This window comes from Conger conger, chromosome 1 (genome assembly GCF_963514075.1).
Source record: "Conger conger chromosome 1, fConCon1.1, whole genome shotgun sequence".
NCBI lineage: Eukaryota > Metazoa > Chordata > Actinopteri > Anguilliformes > Congridae > Conger > Conger conger.
This window is the reverse complement of record NC_083760.1, coordinates 26,199,006-26,220,245: the sequence shown is the minus strand read 5'-3', so window position 1 is coordinate 26,220,245 and position 21,240 is coordinate 26,199,006. Positions and strand designations below refer to the sequence as shown.

Genomic DNA, 21,240 nt, shown 5'->3' with positions numbered 1-21,240 from the left:
TGGCATATAGATAGAAAAGAAGCAAAAATAAGGGCCGCTTGTTAGGCCACCATACACATCTGCCACAATTTGTTTACAAAATTTTTAGTTAACAAGTACAAAATGTATGTAATCATGGACACGGTGGGACCAAAATAACAAAATGACCACAATGTGTCTTTTTAGGAAGAGGACTTTACTCTAATGGTAAAGTAGCAGTTTCACTGTCTGAGTGGTAGCCTTCTCTTAGACAACACTGCCCTCTACTGGAACAAAATTAATTAAACGCCACTGCGGCTTTTTTACATTACATTATTGGCATTTGGCAGACGCTCTTATCCAGAGCGACGTACAACAAAGTGCATACCCATAACCAGGGATAAGTTCGCTGAAAGACCCTAGAGGGAAGTACAATTTCAACTGCTACCTGTACAACAAAGATAAGGACGAGGGCCCTTTTTTTTTTTTTTTTTTTTGAGAACAAAGAAACAAACAAACAGAGCAAAAGTGACCAAAGTTAACTATCCAAACACTGCTTACCTAGCCAACTAAAACTTCCGATACACAAAGCAAGTCACAGAGACAACAATTAAGGTTCACAGGGAGGTAGGGAGGGATGGGGAGAGGTGCTGCTTGAAGAGGTGTGTCTTCAGCTTGCGCTTGAAGGTGGGGAGAGTTTCTACAGTTCTGACCTCAACGTGGAGTTCGTTCCACCACCGTGGAGCCAGAACAGACAGTAGTCGTGAGCGTGATGTGGAGGTTCGGAGAGGGGGAGGTGCTAAGCGGCCTGTGGAGGCTGAACGAAGAGGTCTGGCAGGGGTGTAGGGTCTGATGATTTTTTGTAGATAAGCTGGGGAAGACCCCTTAACTGCTTGGAAGGCTAGCACCAATGTTTTGAATTTGATGCGAGCCATGACAGGCAGCCAGTGGAGGGAAGTAAGCAGGGGGGTGAAGTGTGAGTATTGGGTAATATACTGTATATATTATGTTGATACTGCAACAGAAGAAGTGCTATTCTGCTATTCATGTATTTACTTGATTACAATACTGAATAGATGTGCATTCAAATGAGTCCTCCTCTAAGTCATGCAGAATGTGCCCCTCCTGGCTGAGAGACAGATTGTCAGAGGAGTTAGAGATAATAACATGCTAATGCTCTGAGTACCTAATTCTCCGAAACCAGAAGGTTGCATGTCCAAGGAGTGGCCTGTGGTCCCCTTTAAGGGAACATGAGGTTGGGTGCTCAACCAGAACTGCTACAGGGCATTTTGTTGTTTAATTTAATTTGTCTTTTGGTTAAACAAAGTGCTTTGCATTTCTGCAAAGGTGGCTTTGCATTCACAAAATTTAGCAAGTAAAGCAAAGTAAATGTACTGCCCACTGTTTTTTTAAGTGACAAGGAAGTGTTTGGGAAGTAAGAGTTTTCTTTTATTCATAATTTAATTTGTGCGTTTTCATTGAAATGGAAAATGTGGAAGGTAACATGTCCAAGAGTGAAGACAGGATGTTAACAAGGCAATATTGCTGTAGTTATGAGGGCAATGCAATAATAGTGTATAATTGAATCATACTATACTGTAATATTAACATTAATAATGACAATAATGCTGTAGTGCGAGTGGTGTGCAACAATAATGTATTATAATAGAATCACATACTGCAATGCTAACATGAGTGATGATAGTAATGTTATTGCATCAGGGTCATGCTGTAATATTGTACAGGTCTAGATAATAAAGTGACCACTTTATTATCTAGATCTGTACACCAATATGCAAATATCTAATCAGCCAATCATGTGGCAGCAACTCAATGCATAAAAGCATGATATGGTCAAGAGGTTCAATTGTTGTTCAGACCAGACATCAGAATGGGGAAGTCTTCTCTTGATTGTTGACTTTGACACCCATACACCTACCTCCTGGAGAGTGTTCTTCATCTGGCCAACTGTTGTGAAGGGGTTTTTCTTCACCAGGGAACAAATTCTTCTGTCATCCACCACAGTTGTTTTCCGTGGTCTTCCGGGTCTTTTGGTGTTGCTGAGCTCACCGGTGTGTTCTTTCTTTTTAAGAATGTTTCAAACAGTTGATTTGGCCACACCTAATGTTTTTGCTATCTCTCTGATGGGTTTGTTTTGATTTTTCAGCCTAATGATGGCTTGCTTCACTGATAGTGACAGCTCTTTGGATCTCATATTGAGAGTTGACAGCAACAGATTCCAAATGCAAATAGCACACTTGAAATGAACTCTAGACCTTTTATCTGCTCCTTGTAAATGAGATAATGAGGGAATAACACACACTTGGCCATGGAGCAGCTGAGCAGCCAATTGTCCCATTACTTTTGGTCCCTTAAAAAGTGGGAGGCACATATAGAAACTGTTGTAATTCCTACACCATTCACCTGATTTGGATGTAAATACCCTCAAATTAAAGCTGAAAGTCTGCAGTTAAAGCATATTTTGTTTGTTTCATTTCAAATCCATTGTGGTGGTGTATAGAGCCAAAAAGAGGAGAATTGTGTCGATGTCCCAATATTTATGGACCTGACTTGACTGTGGAATGATTGTTGTTGGATGGAGTGGTTTAAGTATCTGCAGAGAATAGTGTGAAAATTAAACAAAATATCCAGCAAGCCGCAAATTCTGTGGGCAAAATGCCTTCTTAACGAGGGAGCTCAGAGATGAATGGCCAGACCAGTTCAAGATGACGGAAGGCAACAGTCACTCAAATAACCACGTGTTACAACAGTGGTATGCAAAAGAGCATCTCTGAACCCACAACTCGTTGAACCTTGAAGTGGATGGGCCAGAGCAGCAGACGACCAATAAGTCTAAACATAAGTCTAATAAATACCTAATAAAGTGATCATTGGGTGTATAATAACATAATCATCATGACTAACCTGAACGCTGTAGTGTGAGGGGCCAGTGTAACATGCTTGTTTGGGTGGGGTTCATCTCCTCCGCAGTGGTGAGTGGAGCAGAGCCCTTCATGCCTGGCTCGATGCCCAACAGTGGAGTGCAGGACATGTATGGCCGTCCCCCCTCAGCCACCATGGGGCTGAGTCAGCGCGTCCAGTACCCTTACGGGCCCGGGTACGACAGGAGGTGAGCTTCTCCCTTTGAATGACGTGCTGTCCTCTGCTGGCAGCAGGCTTCACGTCTAAATGCTGTGCCGTTTCAATAAGACCCCAGCCGCCAGCTGCCTTCCTTTAACACTGTTTTAATTAGTGAAATTAGTCACCACTGCAGTCTTTTGTAAATAAATGCTATATTTGTGATAATACTATACTGTATTGTAATTAAAGTGGGTATAAGAGTAGCTTGACTGAACATCACTAATTAAATGACAGTCTCTGTGTAAAATATGATGTCATGAATTTGTGTCACACCAGGCCTGACCATGTGATGGGGATGGAGGGTAGCATGGTCCCCCCTGGGGCTCAGAGCGACATGGTACCTTCCAACAGTGACCCTGGCATGTACGCACCCAACAGATACCCCTCTCAGCAGAGGTGAGAAGTCCTGTGCCCACTTCCAATCCACTGGAGATTCATTTGTTGATGAGCAGTGTTTAGCTGTGTGCGTGTGAGATGTGTGTACATGTGTGAGTACAGAGTTTGGGTATGTCATATGCAGTACAGAATCTGTGTGATTGGTGATTGGTTTTAAAACGAGTGAGATATTGAGGTTCAAATAGAAGAGGCAACCAACAAAAACATACTGCTCTCGATATAATATAATATGAGGAGCTGTGTATGTATCTGAAACCGACTCCTCTGTTCCTCAGACATGAGGGATACAGTCAGCAGTATCCCAGCATTGCCTATGGAGCACACCCACCCGGAATGTTTCCCCAGCAGCAGGTGAGGGGTTTTTAAAAGACTATACCCATGGCTTTAGGGGGTTTCTTTCAGGAAAAGTGCTGAGTAGTGGTTCAGGGGCTGAATTTCTATTGGTATTTGGGATTTGTCAAATTTAGTGTTTGTGAAATACTGCACACTTTTGTTACAGTTTCTATTCCTATTCAATTGTCGTGCATTGATTTTGACAGCTGTTAAGATGAGTCTTTTAAAGTCTTTCCATCTCTCTCTCGCTCTCACTTTATCTTGCACACAGGGCTATAAGAGGCCGATGGAAGGGATGTATGGCCCCCCACCAAAGAGGCAGGATGGGGTGGAGGGGTTTGGCTTGCAGTATGGAAGCCAGCAGGCGGAGGTGTATAACCACTATGGCGGGGGGTACCCAGGGCCTGAACGTCGCCCCCTGCAGGGCCCCTACCCCTACCCGTATGGCCGAGAACGCATGCAGGCCTCTGGCCCATCCTCCCAGCAGCCACCCCCTCAGCTCGCCATGTCCCCCCAGGTGATGAGTGGGCCCCCCGTCTCAGGGGAGGGGTCCCAGCCGGGTGCCTGGCCACCCCGCACAGACATGCCCTACCCCTACCCAAGCCGACAGGGGGCGTCAGGCCAGGTGCCCCCGTACCCTGCCATGGGGCGAGGGGACGACATGGACGCACGGAACAATCACGATGGGCCGTGGTCCCAGCGCCAAGCCGCCTTCCTCTCACCCTCCACCGGCTCCATGACCGCCCGGCCGCCCCCCTCGTCCTATCAGACGGCCCCTGCCATGCCAAACCACATGCCCTGTACCCCGAGCCCCGCCTCTTTCCAGAGAGCCATGGAGTCGCGTGTGTCACCCAGCAAAGCACCATTTATGTCCTCCATGAAGACGCCCAAAGTGGGTGTGCTGGGGGCACAGGGTAGTGGCCCTGCTGGTCACGGCCCACCTACCGCCAGCCAGGGCCTGGCCTCAGCCCAAGAGCTCAACTTCCCGCTGGGGTCAGTAGAGTGCACCACGCCCGTCCTCAAACTGCGCCGCAAGATTACCTCAAAGGACACTGGTAGGGCACCACAACCACCAGCGCCAACAGCAACACCATGACCATTTTTCTATTCTACAAAGACACATGTATTATTATAAAGATATTGAATCCTTTTTTTCAGACTCAGGAAGCTGTGTTATTTCCTATGAAGTGCCCAGTTCAAAAAGCTGTGCTATATTTAGAGGAGTTGTGCTGTTTCTAGAAGAGTTCATAAAATTGTGACTTGCCATTGAGGATACAGTCCAGAAAGCTATCTTATAGAGTGTATACTCCAGAAAGCAGTGTTATTTTCCATCAAGTTCAAAGCAGAAAGGTGTGCTACAGTATAGAGTGAATACTACAACAAGCATTGCTATTTCTTATTGAGTCCATAGTCCAGAAGGTTCTGTCAGCAGAAGCAGACCCTCAGTCAGTAGTTAGCAGCAAACTTCCCCTGAGATCTCTCCCCTGACCCTTACACCCTGTGGTCTCCATAGGAACGCCAGAGGCTTGGCGGGTGATGATGTCACTGAAGTCCGGCCTGCTAGCAGAGAGCACCTGGGCACTGGACACCATTAGTGTCCTACTGTACGACAACAGCACTGTCTCCTCCTTCTGCCTGGCCCAGGTACACTATAGCCTTCTACTGTCCAACCCAGGGACACTATAGCCTTCTACTGTCCAACCCAGGGACACTATAGCCTTCTACTGCCCAACACAGGTACATTATAGCCTTCTACTGCCCAACACAGGGACACTATAGCCTTCTACTGCCGAACACAGGTACATTATAGCCTTCTACTGCCCAACACAGGTACATTATAGCCTTCTTCTGTCCAACCCAGGGACACTATAGCCTTCTACTGCCCAACACAGGGACACTATAGCCTTCTACTGCCCAACACAGGTACATTATAGCCTTCTACTGCCCAACACAGGTACATTATAGCCTTCTACTGTCCAACCCAGGGACACTATAGCCTTCTACTGCCCAACCCAGGGACACTATAGCCTTCTACTGCCGAACACAGGTACATTATAGCCTTCTACTGCCCATCACAGGTACATTATAGCCTTCTACTGTCCAACCCAGGGACACTATAGCCTTCTACTGCCCAACACAGGGACACTATAGCCTTCTACTGCCCAACACAGGTACATTATAGCCTTCTACTGCCCAACACAGGTACATTATAGCCTTCTTCAGTCCAACCCAGGGACACTATAGCCTTCTACTGCCCAACACAGGTACATTATAGCCTTCTACTGCCCAACCCAGGTTCACTATAGCCTTCTACTGCTCAACCCAGAGACAGGAGTTTATCTCACTATGAACATCAGCTATGAAATGTTGAAAGGATCTACAGTACGTCACAATTGACATCTTTCCATTATTGCATCTCATTACTCAGTAGTTAAATATGATTTGTCTAAAAACAAGCTAGTATGTTGTAATTTCTGTGAAAGCACACATGGTTGAACTATAAAGGTCTAGACTTTAGAACTAGAATAGTTCCATAGTCCAGTAATGTCCCTGATTGGCCATAGATTATATTCAGCTGGTGAGTCAGGTTTAAATCAGTCCCTGATTAGAGCTGAGGAGTGCAAATCAGTAATACTACTGGCCCCAAGGGCCAGATTCCACTATCCCTAAGCTAGGGTAATCAGTGTTCCAGTGTAATCATCCAGGTAATTTGCCTGCTTGTGACAGTGTTGTTGTGTACTTCGGAGCAGGAGGGGTTTTAATGATGGATTAAATATTTTTTCCAGTTGCCTGGATTCCTGGAACTCCTGGTGGAGTATTACAGGAGGTGTGTGATGGAGATCTTTGGGATCCTGGAGGAGTATGAGGTGGGAACAGTCGGCCAGAAGACCATCCTAAATGGCCCCCTCCCCCAGCACAAGACAGGGGTGGAGCCAGAGTTTCCGTCCGTTGAAAGTGCCCGTGAGGTAGAGGTGGAGCCAACAGAGGAGCTTCTAGAAGCAGAGCCTGGAGAGACCGAGTCCAGCCTGGAGGCAGTGGTTCCAGAGGTGAAAAGAGAGGAGCCCCAAGAGAGTGCTCCATCCTCTGTAGAGCCAGAGCCGACACTCAAACAGGCTAGCAAGTACGATCGGCTGCCATTGAAGGTGGAGCCTGCAGACAGTCTGTTTGTAGCAGAGCCGTGGGAGGAACCGGGGCAAGGGGAAGAGTTCAGCAGTGGTCTGCTCCACTGGCAGGCAGGGGGAGGAGACACCACTGCCCACATCCAGACCCACTTTGAGAGCAGGAGCGAACTGTGTGATATAAGAGCATCCCTCGAGAAGGATGGGCAGAATGAGCAAGGGACCACCGTGAAGGACGTGACACACACCGGTTCAGGCCTGCTTTTAGATGGCAACCCCTTCCCTGTTCCTGCCGGTTCCTCCCCCATCCCACTGCTGGAGGAGGAGCCCCGGACGTGGAATGAGACCCCGCTGTCCACTGCAGCTCCCTGGCAGGACGCTCTGTCCCGTCGCTGCGTCTGCATCGCCAACATCCTGCGCGGCTTGTCCTTCGTCCCCGGAAACGACGTCCAGATGTCCCAGCACGCCGGATTAGTGCTGATACTGGGGCGCCTCATCCTGCTACACCACCAGCACCCCGAGAGAAGAAGAGCTCCCTATTCTTACGGGAAGGACCACGGCCACACCCAGGACCACAAACACGAACAAGACCGAGACCGTGCCTGTGACAATAGCTACGAACGCATCCATAAGCACGACTGGAACCACAAACAGGACCATGATCAGGAGCACGACTGCAAACACGACCAGGACCAAGAACACGCCCAAAAACACGAACACGACTGTGACCATAACCGTAAACACGATCACGTCCCTGATCATGACCATGACCGTGATCGCAGTCTGGCCTGCAGCAAGGACGAGTGGTGGTGGGACTGTCTGTCGATGCTAAGGGAGAACACCATGGTCACACTGGCCAACATCTCGGGTCAGCTGGACCTTTCGCAGTACCCTGAGAGCATCTGCCTGCCCCTGCTTGATGGACTTCTGCACTGGATGGTGTGCCCCTCAGCCCAGTCCCTGGACCCCTTTCCCGGGTCAGGGCCTCACTCTGCTCTCACCCCCAGGAGGCTGGTGCTAGAGTGCCTGTGCAAGCTTAGCGTGCAGGACGGCAACGTGGACCTCCTCCTGGCAACGCCCCCGCTCAACCGACATGAGCGCCTCTACGGCGCGCTGCTGCGCTACGTAGCGGACCGCAGGAACCAGGTATACCGGGAGATGGGAGTGGCCGTGCTGTCCAACCTGGCGCAGGGAGACGCGCTAGCGGCGCGCGGCATCGCCATGCAGAAGGGCAGCGTGGGAACTCTGGTGAGCTTCCTGGAGGACAGCCTGGCCATGGCGCAGAGCCAGCGCGGGCCAACGCCCTCTGAGCCGCCCAGCGTCAACATGATGTGCCGCGCAGCCAAAGCCCTGCTGGCCATGGCCCGGCTGGAGGAGAACCGCTCCGAGTTCATCCTGTTTGAGGGCCGGCTGCTGGACATCTCCATCTCCTCAGTGCTGAACTCTGGGGTGTTAGCCATCTTGTGCGAGGTGCTCTTTCAAATCAACCATTCCTGACAGGACCGCACTCGGGGTGGGGCACAACAGAGGGTGGGCAAAGCCTGCGGCATAATCTGTGGTTTTTATATTTTTATTTAAAAAAGAAAATAGAAGTTTTTATATTCAAATCTAAATATATAAATATATATATATCTCCTCTGCCCCATTAATTTTATTTTAAAATATTATCATTTGAATACAGATATTTAATACTTGCTGTTATCATGTGATGAAAAAAACAAGTATTTTCCTTTTTTCTAATTTGAATGTTTTGGACTTCGGAAAGGAGTCTGTCATTTTTAACATTTTGGAGTTTTGTAAATGTTCATACTTGTATCTCTGTGTTTTTGTTTGGGGAAGCAGATTTATTTAAATTGTGTGAAATATTGTGGATGAATCTTGCCTCATCAAGAAAACATAGTTTTAATCAGACAATATAAATGTGTCCAAGATTCTGTGCAATAGCATTTAGTGCAAACGGCCTGTAGGGGGAGACTGTAAGCTTAATTTGATGAACTTGCAATACATGAATTTGGCCCCAAGTGGGCAGTGTTGTATCAGTCTCTTAGCAAAATGAAAAATCGAAACTTTTTTTATTTATTATTATTTTTTACATTGACTTGCACCATCACAATTGCACCTTGAAACTTCCAGAAAAGAAGGATTTCCCTCCTACTTTTGCATTTGTATTGCATTTTATTTCTTCATAGGTATGTATATAAAAGTTGTACATTGGACATGCCCCTATTTTTCCTCTTTACTTTGAGTTAGTCTTTTTATGAAAAAGATTTAGTAAGTCGAAAAGTTATGGCAGTTGTTTATAATAATTATTATTATTATTGCTAATATTATTATAAATATATTAAGTATTTGGACCACCTGGAGCATCAGGGGAGCTTAATGCAAAGGTTCCTCTGCTCTCTGTTCTATAGCAGAGAGCCTCTCACAACATCCGCTTTGTGAGACAAGTGTGAAAGTTCAAGTGGTTTGTGGTTATGTTCAATAAATACAAATAAATGAAGAACCAACCCATTTTATTTTTTTCATCCAATATTGCAAATGTGCATATTTGTTATTGAAGGTAATGTAATTAAAAAGGACAGAGAGACGACAAAATACAAAGACAAAAAGACAATGTAAATTGTGTCCATTCCTCTGCCTCAATGCATATCATTTATTCAGTATAAATCTTTATACTCTATGTTCCACATGTGACGAATAAATGTACATTAAATCTTGTTAAACACTGTGAGTCATGCTTTTGATTTGTTTACAGAAAGGTACATGGGAATGTAGTGTAAGCATGTGAGTGGAAGTAAATATGTGTTTGTGTATCAGTGAGTGTGTGGAAGTGTGTTTGTAAGCTTACAATGGCAAAGTATTCAGACCCCTTCACTTTGCACTTCTCATTTTGTATAGGGCTTTCTCATTGTGTTACCCATCTATCTATCTACACTCAATAACCCATAATGACAAAGTGAAAGAAGGACATTCTTGCAAATTTTTTTAAAATTCAAAACTGAAATCTCTCATTTATATAAGTATTCAGAACCTTAATTCAGTACTTTGTAGAAGCCCCTTTGGCAGCAATTACAGCTTTGAGACTTATGGGGTAAGTCTCTACAAGCTTTGCACACCTGGATTTGGGCAGTTTATCCAATTCTTCCTGGCAGATCCTCTCAAGCTCCGTCAGACTGGATGGAAAGCATCTGTGAACTGCCATCTTCAGGTCTCTCCACAGATATTCTATGGGGTTTAAGTCTGGGCTTTTGCTGGGCCACTCAAGGACAGTCAGAGACTTGTCCCAAAGCCACTCCAGTGTTGCCGTGGCTGTATGCTTCGGGGTCATTGTTGTGCTGAAAGGTGAACCATCACCCCAGTCTGAGGTCCCAGGCACTTTGGAGCAGGTTTTCTTCAAGGACCTCTCTTGTGGCTTTGGCTGCATTCATCCTTTCCTGACCAGGCTCCCTGTCCCTGCTGCTGAGAAGCACTCCCATAGCAAGATACTGCCACCACCATGTGTCACCGTAGGGATGGTACTAGCCAGGTGATGAGCAGTGCTTGGTGTTCCCCGGACATAGTGCATGGAGTTCTGCCCAAAGAGTACATTTTTTGTCTCATCAGACCAGAGAATCTTCCAATGCCACTTGGCAAACTCCAACCTGGCTGTCATATGCCTTTTGCTTAAGAGTGGCTTCCGTCTAGCCCCTCTACTTAAAGGCCTCATAGATAGATCTCCCTGACCAAGGCCCTTCTTGCCCACTTATTCAGTTTGGCCGGATAGCCAACTCTAGGAGGAGTCCTAGTGGTTCCAAATTCTGCTATTTAACCATTACTGAGGCCACTACTGTGCTCCTGGGAACACTCAAAGCTTTAGAAATTGTTTTATACCCTTGCCCTGATCTATGCCTCGCCACAATTTCATTGCAGAGGTCTATAGAGTTCCTTGGACTTGGTTTTGGTTTTTGTCTGGGCATGCAGTATGAATTGTGGGACCTTATATGCACAGGTGTGTGCCTTTCTAAACTCCAATTGAGTGTAGACTGGGGAAGGAGGGAAGGAGTAGGGAGCTAGAGAGGAAACAGAGGGCTGAAGACAGGGTGGGATATGGAACCAGGAACAGAAGAGCAGGTAACAGGACATGGGAACACAGGGCAGGTAGGTGAGACACAATAATTAAGCGAGCAGGTAACTGGAGAAAGTCGATGGCAAGCACAAAGTAGGGCACGTAAAATGGCAAATCACAGGAGGAAACAGACTATATACACAGGTAACGAGACACAGTGGGATTCAGGTGAGTGTGATTACACATTAGGAAACGTGTAACAGGTGTGGGGGGTGTGGCTAGGGAACAGGTCCAGTGCAAAGGAAGTAACACAAAACGGAACAGATTTAGAAAATGAACAGGGAAATGAACTACAAGACAGAGGCACCGGATATGACAGTATTCTCTCTACCTTTCTATATATCAGGCAGTCTATCAGTACCTATCTATATATGAATGAAGTCTATCAGTACCTATCTATATGTCAATCAGTCAGTCTATCAGTTAAAAAAATTATATTTTTATAATACTGAACATAACAGGAGTGATGCCTCACTGCTTTGTAAACTCAGAAGAACTGTGACTCCTTCCACTCATCTGTCGTGAGAGCACTTCAGCTGTGCTGCTTTATGAAGACAGTAAATATTTTCAAAATATTTACAGTGGGTGTAAAGCATTGGAAACATTGTGTGTGAGACCATGTCATTCTACACTTCGACACTTACTATATACCTTTTGTGAGTGTAATGAACCATGCTGATTATTGTTAAAACACATTTGTGAATCTCCATGCGTGAACTTGAATGAACTTACTGATGTCAGTATTGAGTAAATGATACCTCTTTAAACTTATTCAGAATTTAGGCGCACATTGCAGTTTGAACAGGGACATCAATTTGATACACTGTACAGCACAGAGAAAAAGAATGTGGCAATACTATCTCCCTTCAGCAGTGGAAACAATTCTGTCAGTCTCCAAAATCTAAATCAGGCTGGAAACAGTGCAGTCCCTGTACGATAATCTTGTCAATGTTATTTTTAATATGGGTATAATATATGTATTTGAGAAAAGGCCAAGCCAAATTTTGGATGGGTTCCATGTTGTTCTGGAACTAGTGTAGGCGAATATCCTGTCAATCCATTTCCAACAGAACTCTTTTTAGAAGCAGAGGGTGGCTCTCTCTAGTGAATCCACAGACAGGCGGGCCTCCTGGTGTTACGTCATTAGAGACATTGATGTAGTGATGTAACCCTGTGTTGTTGTTGGCCTGTTGTTACATGGAAATATGTTTTTTTTTGTCACATATTCTGGTAGCTGAAAACACTTAGATGAATAAAATAGTGTTGAGAGAGCAAAACACTTAAATGTGTAAAAACAGCTTTTCTGTCTGAAAATAAAGGGTCTCTCTGGAAACCTGTGTGGGTGGTTGTTCTCTCGAAAAGTGTTTTTTATAGTCACTCACATCTCCTAAATGGCACTGCATACCATGAGCATGAGTATTTTCTAAATCTTCACGTTATGCATGAAAATGCATTTCTGCTTCATTTACAGTCCCCTCCAAAAGTATTGAAACGGCAAGACCAAATCCTTGTTTTTGCAATACACTGAATACATTTGGGGTTGAGATAAAAAGATGAACATGAGACAAGAGTTCAGAATTTCAGCTTTTATTTCCTGGTATTTACAGCTAGATGTGTTAAACTACTTAGATCATAGCACCTTTGGTATCAGGCCAACCCATTCTTAGGTGAGCAAAAGTATTGGTACAGAAAGTATTTAAGTAAATAACACTTAATATCTGGTAGCATATCTCTTGCTGGCAATAACTTTATCAAGCCTGCGACCCATTGGCATCACCAAACTGGTGCATTTTTACTGCAGCCTCTTTGAGTTGTTGTTTGTTTCGGGGGGTAAAATGCATGCTCAATTGGGTTATGGTGTGATGATTGACCAGTCTAAAACCGTGCACTTTTTCTCCCGAATGAAGTCCTTTGTTGTGTTGACAGTGTGTTTTGGGTCATTGTCTTGCTGCATGATCAAGTTCCTCCTAATTAGTTTGGACACATTTCTCCATAAGTTGGCAGACGGAATGTTTTTGTAGACTACTGAATTCATCCTGCTGCTACCATCATAAGTTACATCATCAATAAAGATTAGTGAGCCCACTTCAGAAGCAGCCATGCAAGCCCAAGCCATGTCACTTCCTCCACCATGCTTCACAGATGAGCTTGTATGTTTTGGATCATGAGCAGATCCCTTCTTTCTCCACACTTTGGCCTTTCCATCACTTTGGTAGAGGTTAATCTTGGTCTCATCAGTCCATAAAACTTTGCTCCAGAACTTTTGTGGCTCATCTCTGTACTGCAAATTGTAATCTCGCTTCCCGATTCTTACTACTGATGGTGGTTTGTATATCTTGTGGTATAGCTATATTGCTGCACTCTAAGTCTTCTTCAAATGGTTGATTGAGATTCCTTCACCCCAGCCATGTGGAGATTGTTTGTGATGTCACTGGCTAATTAAAAAAATATATATACATATATATATATATATATATATATCTTCACAGGTCTCAATGTTTCTGCCATAGACTGATGTTGTTTTCTGTGGTCGACCTGTTCAATGTCTGTTGCTCAGTACACCAGCAGTTTCTTGCTTTTTCAGGACATTCCAAGTTGTTGTACAAGCTATTCCCCTCTTTCCCCTCTAAGCTTCAAAATGGTTTGCTTTTCTCCCAAAGACAGCTCTCTGGTCTTCATGTTGGTGTATCTTTTCTATACAAATGCAGTCTTCAGGCAAAACCCAAGGCTAAAACCAAGAGTAGACATTCAGAACTATTTATTGTCCAGCCAATCAATCTAACAGGACACATCTGGGCAACAAGAAACACCTGTCAGTCACATGTTCCAATACTTTTGATCACCTAAAAATTGGATGGTCAGATACAAAAGGTGATATGTTCTAAGTTGTTTAACAAATCTAGATACACATACAAGGATATAAAAGCTGAAATTCAGATCTGCCATCTCATGTACATATTTTGACCTCAAACGCAACTGTCTTCAGTGTATAGCAAAAACTAAAGAATTTAGCTGGCTGTTCCAATACTTTTTGAGGGGACTGTATGCTCTACAGAATGATGTTTGTGACATAAAAAGCAGAGTTCAGAATTCACTACACTCAAACAGTGACACACCTCAAGCATTCATGCTCACATGTTTAACCAGGTAATTCCTATCTCAGATAAAGCACTTGACCTAAATTCAGTAAGTATCACACTGTATATTGTGCAAAAACACTCAAGTACATCCTCAGGGTGAGGAAGTGGGTGTTATGTGATGAAGAAGGAAGTATTTCAACATAACAACAGAAATCAAGAAGATTTGTTCCCCTGGTGATACCAGTACTTTGGGTTAATCTCACCTGTTTGCTTTGTCTCAAACTTCATTGTTATCCGTTATGTAAGAATTCAACCCTCTTGTTTTGGCATCACTACATGCATTACTGCTGGCTGATAAAGCAGTCAGGGTCAGTTGCTGTCTGGAATGGCCACCACCCATTTCTGGTACCCAACAGTGATACAACCTCATGTAAAACACCGCCCTCTTCAATTCAGCTCAATAGCTCTTTGTTTTACAAGCCCATCTACCCGGCTAATAGGAATGATCCACAACTCAGCATAGCTATGTATCCAGACATAACACATATAAACTGAATTTACAGAGACATTTTGAAAATGGAGACTGTTTTAGCTCCCAGAATATGATAGTATTCAATCCTTCCATTGTGGGTGTTGATTTCCGTGTGTGTGTGTGTGTGTGTGTGTTGTGGGATGGGGAATATAGGTAGTCAAATTCAAACTTCACTTTATACTTTAATTTGATGTGGACATGTTTAAACTGTGAACAGGATGTGGTGGTGGATAATTTTATCAAAGGCCCATTTTCCACTTACTACACATTCATATAAACAACTCAAAAGGATCATTTTACCTTTTGTACCTCAATGGTGGGCATTCCACAGCATTCACTTTCAGCGTGGACACACAATCACTCAACACAAGGTGGTACCTTTTCAAGATCTTAACCTGCAATTCAGAGTTACCGAAGTGAAAAAGATACGCCTGTGAAGGGCAGGCTGTGTTCAGTCTGTTGTACAGCAAAAAATATCATGGAACACTCTTGTGAATGATTCACCAAAAAAAAAAACAGATTTAGATAAACTTATTTAAATCATGTGCATGTTTTAAAGAAGATAACCCAAATAGTTTAGACTTACTGTGTGGTCAGAGCTATTAATCAACATTTCTGCAGGAAATGTTGAACTTTTGGTGCTGTTCAAGTGTTGGCTACACCCTGGTAACAACCCGTAACCTGCCGGCTGTATGTATCATCCCAGTTCAGCCAAAATATTCCAACAGGCTTCCTTGTGTTTTTTTAACAAACTGAGGTAGTAGCCACTGGCCAGGTAATTCTGTTCTACGATATGCAAAGTTGCACATGCAAGCATGCCAGACATGTTGTGTGCTATACTGGAAGATACAGTTTACATATTGGAACAAAAATATTGTTCATCAAATTGCCCCTCTTCAAAAGATCTACTACAATTCCCGTGATTCTATGCGCGACGGTATGCGCTCGAATCTGAGGAGTTCTGTGTATTGTTTACCAGTTGCAATGAACATTGAGAACGTGAAGGTGGCGGCAGTGTGAATGCATACCTCTGAGCACAATCAAAAGAAGGGGCATTTCAGTTTGGGGATGGTGCAATTCTTTGAAACGAAGAGAAGGAAGACGTGGCGTAGCGCTCGCTTTCAATATCGTAGCGAGTGTTAGCTATGCGTGCCGTTACATGGAGACATAAGACAGGCTGGAAGCGAGGTACAGAAGCCCGTTGGAAGTGAACTGTAAGCCAAAACGACCGCATTTCGTTGCGAAATTAGGTGGGCTGGCAGTGTCTAGCCAGTTTGATCCCGATGTGCGAATGTAGTCTTTTGTATAACTGCATATTTCTAATTACGTTTTTTCATCTTTATAACTACAAAAGTGAAAATGCTGCGCTTCACAGACGCGTACAACAAACCAGGATAACGAGTGGAATATAAAAATATAACCGCCCTAAATCTGCGCTGAGCAACAAGGAGGGAAGTACATCGAAGGATTTCCATACATTTCCGCTGGATTTTTCTGTATACATGATGGTTTGCGACTTTGAATTGCCAGAAAAGGCAAATATTTCACGGGAAACGAACTTGGATTGTCGATAGGTGGTGGACAAGCTTGCCAACAAGCTGTTGTTCAGCGTAGCAATTTGCGATAGCTAGCCAACTCGGTAGGTATCCAGGGAGCTAGCTAGCATGTTAACATACAATAGCATAGCATATTTGGTTCAAGTAGCTAACGTTAAGCTAAACTTTGGAACTTGGTGTTCTGAGACGAGGACAGCGGCGAAGTTGTAAATCTAGCATAGTGTGCGAGCTAGGCGAGAGAGACAGCTCGCAGCATCACTGGAATTTTCAAACAAGATGATCCTTTTTACTTGTTCTTTGACACGCTTACCATACGAAACATACCTCGCCACGTTACATAGGTTTTAAATTATTTAAATAAATACTGTAACACACATTCAATGTGTGAAAACAATCCATTTTTGGAAAAAGTAATTTGTTTGGTGGCTATTTAGCTAAACATTAGCAACGTTATTATCTTCTCGCGGGTGTATCATTCCACCCATTCAGGGCAGCCAGTTGGCTCAACCCAGCTATGCAACAAGCTTGCTTCATGTGTTTTGAATTTTAAATTCTACATGACCATAACTTATTCACTTCTATTGGATAGTTTCATTTCTGCAACTCTTCAGGGAATTTGCGCTTACTTCATGGCACATGGCAGCTAGCTTGACATACCCCATGCAGGACAGTTATGAAGAATTTGCTAGAAATGCTTCCAGCTAGCTAACGTCTGCTAACCTTACATAAACTGACTCCGCCATCCGCATGTGTGGTTTTTTGCAGCAGATTCTTTAGATTATTGTGGTGTGTCTTTTGTTGATTGATGCATCTCGGCGTGGCTGACCCCATGAGAGACTGCGAGTACAGCCAAATCAGCACGCGCAGCTCGACACCCATGGAGTCCCCGCACAAGAAGCGCAGCGCAAGGCGGAAGTGGCAAGCCTTCCCGGGCCGGAATAAATTCTACTGCGATGGGAGGATTATGATGGCTAGACAGACTGGGGTCTTCTACCTCACACTGGTCCTCATCGTGGTCACCAGTGGACTATTCTTCGCTTTTGAGTAAGTGTTTGTGATCATTTGAAACGAGGTAACAATGCTAATCATGTCTTGGATTGTCACATCATCAGGTACTCGCGGCTTAACGCCCCTGTATTTTCTTCCAGATGACAACAATATTTGACAGTTGTTTGTTTCGTACCAAGTTGTGCCCAGTTCGAGTACACCTGACTATGTGTGCCACCACACATGCGCTGTGAGCGCTCTTTTTCGATCTGACTTCGTGTGAAAGCTCGCTGAATTGATCTGATGGGTTATTGGGGAAAGTCCCCTTTCACCCTTTCAATATCACTCCTGATATGAGCTCCGAGACCTGCTGACAGTGATCATTGTCCATAGTTTGGGAAGGCTGTGTATGTGTGTTTTTTAAATACAAGTATATGCACAGACAAACAGTAACTTTTCCAAGACAGCAGTAACTTTTGTAAGCAGAATTTAAAATATAACCTGGTGGGTCATGAGTGTAGGAGAGCCTGTTTCACTGTGAACTGCTTCTATTACTAAAATGACCTTTACTCAATAGAATTATTGCTTTTGATTATATAATACAACCTTGCTTGCAATACATTATTTTCAATGTCAGTTGGCCCGCATAAACATTGACCAGCTCTGCATTTGTTCATCACATAATATCATATAGCCCCTAAAATATAATAGTACCTTCCTTACAACTTAGACGTGTGGTAATATTGTGAAAATGAAAAAACAAGTCCTGCATATTTAGATCTCTTGTGGTTGTTTTGACCCATTACATTACATGTTGCTTTTATCCCCCTTGTTGCAACATGGGCTTAAAGGCCTTGCTTGAGACCCCTACAGCTACATTGATATTATTGTGGCCACACTGGGGCTTGGACCACCAGCCTTCCACCCCAGTAGGTTATAGGCTGCTCACATCATTGGTCCACTTGGACTTTGTTTTAAGAGTTTCTGCCTGAGGTTCTCCTTTGTCCACAGAATGTTGTCATATCTTCTATTCTTGTAGACCTAAGAGGGGGTTGTTGTCATGTGGGCGACGTGGCTCAGGCAGTAAGAGCAGTCGTCTGGCCGTCGGAGGGTTGCCGGTTCGATCCCCCACCCGGGCTGTGTCAAGGTGTCCCTGAGCAAGACACCTAACCCCCAAATGCTCCTGATGAGCTGGTCGGCGTCTTGCATGGCAGCCAATCGCCGTCGGTGTGTGTGTGAGTGTGTGTATGAATGGGTGAATGAGAAGCATCAATTGTACAGCGCTTTGGATAAAGGCGCTATATAAATGCCAACCATTTACCATTTACCATTGGCATCACATAATGCATAAAACCATCTTTTCTCACTGATGCTATGTGTTCTGTTTGGGAAGACAGACATGGGATGAGAGCTCTGGCCCTCTCTTGTCAGTCTCATTCCCACTAGGCCACTACCCTGGGCTCTGTACCAGTGAGCCTCATATACAACGAGCACCGTAATTCATTGGACAGTGACACATTTTTTGTTATTTTGGTTCTGTACTCTTACGCTTATGAACTCTACAATGTGGTTGAAGTGCAGAATGGCAGCTTTAATTTGACGGTATTTTCATCCATATCAGATGAACCATTTCAGGCATAAAAAAATATTGGATATTTTATGTAGAATAAAGTAATCATTTTTTATATTTGGGTGCATATCCTTTGCATGCAATGACTACTTGAAGTCTGCGATGCCCAGACATCACCAGACGCTGGGCATCTTTTCCGGTGTTGCTCTGCCAGGCCTGTACTGCAGCCATCTTCAGTTTCTGCTTGTTTCCAGGACTTTTTGCCTTCTGTCTCCTCTTCAGCATATAAATTTAATTGGATTCAGATCAGGTGATTCATTCAGCCAGTCGAGGGTTTTCCACTGTTTGGCCATCAAAAACCCCTTCGTTGCTCGAGCAGTAGCCTATGTTTCAGGTCATTGTCTTGTTGCATGATGAAGTGCCATCCAGTAGGTTTGGAGGCATTTGGTATTGTCTGAGCAGATACAATATTTCTATCGACTACCAAATTAATTGTTCATGGATCAGGTGGTTTGGATCTTGAGCATTTGTTTTTGTTTTTTTTCCTCTCCTTCCATCTTTTCTCTTTCCATCACAAAGGAATGCCCCTGCCAAATGAAACACAACTTGCAATTCAACAAATACTTGTAGTACCTTAAAATGGGGGGGATAATTCCTAAACTGTTCATCCAATATGAATGAAAATTCCCTCAAATTAAAGCTGACAGTATGCACTTCAGTCTCTTTGTTATTGTATGCTTTCAAACTCAATGCACACGGAAGCCTGTGTGGTCACCTTGAAGTATCATGATTGGTTGTCTTTCTCAGTAGTAACAGTTCACTCACCCCAGCAGCCACATAGGATGGCAGACTGGTTCCGGATGTTGACAGGAAGTCTAGCGTCTTTAAGGCATCGTGACTGGTAGCCCCTTACACTGAGGCAACAACAGAGGAGAAACCTGCAGAATTTCCTGGCTGAACCTGACTAGCTTCTATGTTCGTGTAAACCATGCTGTGCGTTCTAGTGGTCGACCCATATGGGTTTTTTAATGGCCGACCCCGATATTCAGAGAGCAGGGTGATCGATGGCATATAACATGCAAAACTGTAATCATAACAAATGACACAAAAACGTTGAGGAACATTTATTTATTTAAAAACCAAGTAATCTCAGGAGTCATTCCACTATTTCATACACATTACAATCTAATATAAATGGATATCTTATTCACTAATAGGTGGTATTAGATAATTTTTTTATACGGTGAGATCGGAAAATACACATCACAGTTTGTAATTGGGTTAAAAACAAAGTAATGCAGTGTAGAATTCCAGGATTCCATCCACATTGCAATCTAATATACATGTTATCTTATCCAGTAATAGGTTGTATTTGATGGCATTGAATTTAGAGAGAAAAATACATATCACGGTCAGCATTTGGTTTAAAACTTAGAAATGTTGTGTACAATTCCATTATTCCAACCACATTATCTAATAGATACATGGTTATCTTAGCCAGGCAAATGTTGTTTTGGATGGAATTTACTTGAATTCATATAAAGTAATGGGCTGTAGCTTTCAGGACGGGGCTGCGTTTAACGCCAGGTAGCAAGAACAATTGTTTTCCATTGAGCCAATAGCTGCTTAGCAAGCTTGCATGTGTTAGTTTAAAGTTAGCTTGCACTGGTTAACGTTACTTTCCTACCAGGAATCCTATTCTCACTAGAATCATTCAAATTATACATAAGCATTGTATAGCTTAGCTGTGATATTAAGAATGGTCATTTAAATACATTAAGCTTTGAAAGTTAGGAATACCCCCTTACCTTTTTCTCTCCTGCACATCCAGCATTGGCAGTACATTTCCAAACTCTCTGTCTGCAGATGATCAAATTGACACAAGGGCGAGCACTAAACTTTTTGTTATTCGGCCACATGGGTGTGGTCATCGGCCTATGTCAGCGCTTTCAAAATGGCAGATATCGGCCCGATTAATCGGCTGGCCGACGTACCAGTCGCCCACTAGTTTGTTCATTACATGCTGTGGTCACTGGTGCAGGTGCCTTGCTGTGATTCATGGATTAATTGTGGTCAAAAATCTTATGGCTTTGTAAGCAGAGACAAAATTAAATCTAATCCTCTTTGTGGCAGACACTGACATTAAATCTGTGATATGAAGCCGAATCTAGGGAGCCCTGAGTTTGCACTGCCTTGTTGGTTTAGTAACATAGTGTTTGCCACAGTCCAAATGCATTCCTGTATGGCCGTGGTGTCGCACTATTGCTGTCTGTAGTTACAGTAAACCTGACTATGAGAGTGTGCCAGATTGTCTGAGAGGGTAAAGCTCGCTGTCCCTCCCTGTTGTGTCCTCTACTCCTACCCCAGGTGCTCCTGCTTCTGCTAAACAGGGCAGCTCTTAAAGAGAGATGAGTTTACATTATTTGCTCAGACTCATTCTTAAAGTGAGATGAAATTACATTA

At 43.9% G+C, this 21,240-nt stretch overlaps 2 protein-coding genes across 9 annotated transcripts in view; both read left to right on the top strand.

The window, feature by feature from the left end:
* The window catches only part of LOC133141430 (AT-rich interactive domain-containing protein 1B-like), a 126,331-nt gene extending 116,653 nt beyond the window's left edge, over window positions 1–9,678 (top strand). The window contains exons 16-21 of the mRNA XM_061261990.1: window positions 2,950–3,088; window positions 3,376–3,495; window positions 3,771–3,846; window positions 4,100–4,883; window positions 5,342–5,472; window positions 6,615–9,678. Coding sequence (XP_061117974.1) covers window positions 2,950–3,088; window positions 3,376–3,495; window positions 3,771–3,846; window positions 4,100–4,883; window positions 5,342–5,472; window positions 6,615–8,444 — 3,080 coding nt within the window. The 3' untranslated portion in view covers window positions 8,445–9,678. The remainder of the gene's footprint in view (window positions 1–2,949; window positions 3,089–3,375; window positions 3,496–3,770; window positions 3,847–4,099; window positions 4,884–5,341; window positions 5,473–6,614) is intronic.
* A 5,977-nt stretch (window positions 9,679–15,655) lies between these two features.
* Window positions 15,656–21,240, top strand: part of LOC133105689 (palmitoyltransferase ZDHHC14-like) — a 40,351-nt gene continuing 34,766 nt past the window's right edge. The window contains exons 1-2 of one of the 8 annotated variants that reach the window (XM_061215979.1): window positions 15,656–15,852; window positions 16,989–17,264. In XM_061215979.1, the coding sequence (XP_061071963.1) occupies window positions 17,026–17,264 (239 nt within the window). In that variant the 5' untranslated portion in view covers window positions 15,656–15,852; window positions 16,989–17,025. Of the gene's footprint in view, window positions 17,265–21,240 lie in introns of all 8 variants that reach the window. The other 7 variants (XM_061215977.1, XM_061215978.1, XM_061215976.1 and 4 more) reach the window with 7 other exon arrangements.